The sequence below is a fragment of the Cyprinodon variegatus genome, unplaced genomic scaffold (genome assembly GCF_000732505.1).
Source record: "Cyprinodon variegatus isolate N-32 unplaced genomic scaffold, C_variegatus-1.0 Scaffold595, whole genome shotgun sequence".
Lineage (NCBI taxonomy): Eukaryota > Metazoa > Chordata > Actinopteri > Cyprinodontiformes > Cyprinodontidae > Cyprinodon > Cyprinodon variegatus.
The window spans coordinates 160712-161390 of record NW_015151048.1 but is presented as its reverse complement, the minus strand read 5'-3'; the positions used below and the strand labels follow the sequence as shown (position 1 = coordinate 161390).

Below are 679 nucleotides of genomic sequence, written 5' to 3'. Positions count from 1 at the left end.
TCATGCTGATTCTGCACAGTTTCTACCTTAGTCAGTTAAATAACATGTTATTGTCATTTTTGCACATCTCTGATGTTGCTGTTATTTTCAAATATCCATTACTATAAAAAATGTCCATAGCTGTGTATTGGTTATTTATTCTCTGTGTGAACAGTTTTATATTGTTAAAACACTTTACAGTATTTTATTTGTTTATTTTTTAACTCTTCACTATTATTTTATTCTTATACATTCTTCTGAGGTCCACATTTGTGTGACCATTTTTTTCTATATTCTTTTTTCGGCTGTAAACACCAGAATTTGCCCATTGAGGGACAATAAAGGGGTTTTCTATATTTTTTATAATTCAGTCACGTCTTTGTTCCCTCCAGTCCACTGGGTGGCAGTACTGCACCTGTCAGCTGCGCTGTTGTCTATGGGGGAAACTGAGCAGCACTGTGCTGTGAATGTGGTTGTTCTGCCCATAGATATCCATGGATATCTATGGTTCTGCCGACGACAACAGGATGATCAAGTTTGTGCTGATGGTGAACCAGCAGGGTCAGACCAGACTGTCCAAGTATTACGAGCCGGTGGAGCTGAGCAGGAGAGCAGCGCTGGAGGCGGTGGCTGTTCGCTGCTGCCTGAGCCGCAGCAAACATCAGGTAAACATCCTGCCTGCTGGGGGTAGGAGAGGCTC

At 41.8% G+C, this 679-nt stretch overlaps 1 protein-coding gene across 1 annotated transcript in view; it reads left to right on the top strand.

Annotated features, from left to right (window-relative positions):
* The first annotated feature begins 366 nt into the window (after positions 1-366).
* Positions 367-679, top strand: part of ap4s1 (adaptor related protein complex 4 sigma 1 subunit) — a 6194-nt gene continuing 5881 nt past the window's right edge. Inside the window, exons 1-2 of the mRNA XM_015392543.1 lie at positions 367-454; positions 487-644. Coding sequence (XP_015248029.1) covers positions 507-644 — 138 coding nt within the window. The 5' untranslated portion in view covers positions 367-454; positions 487-506. The remainder of the gene's footprint in view (positions 455-486; positions 645-679) is intronic.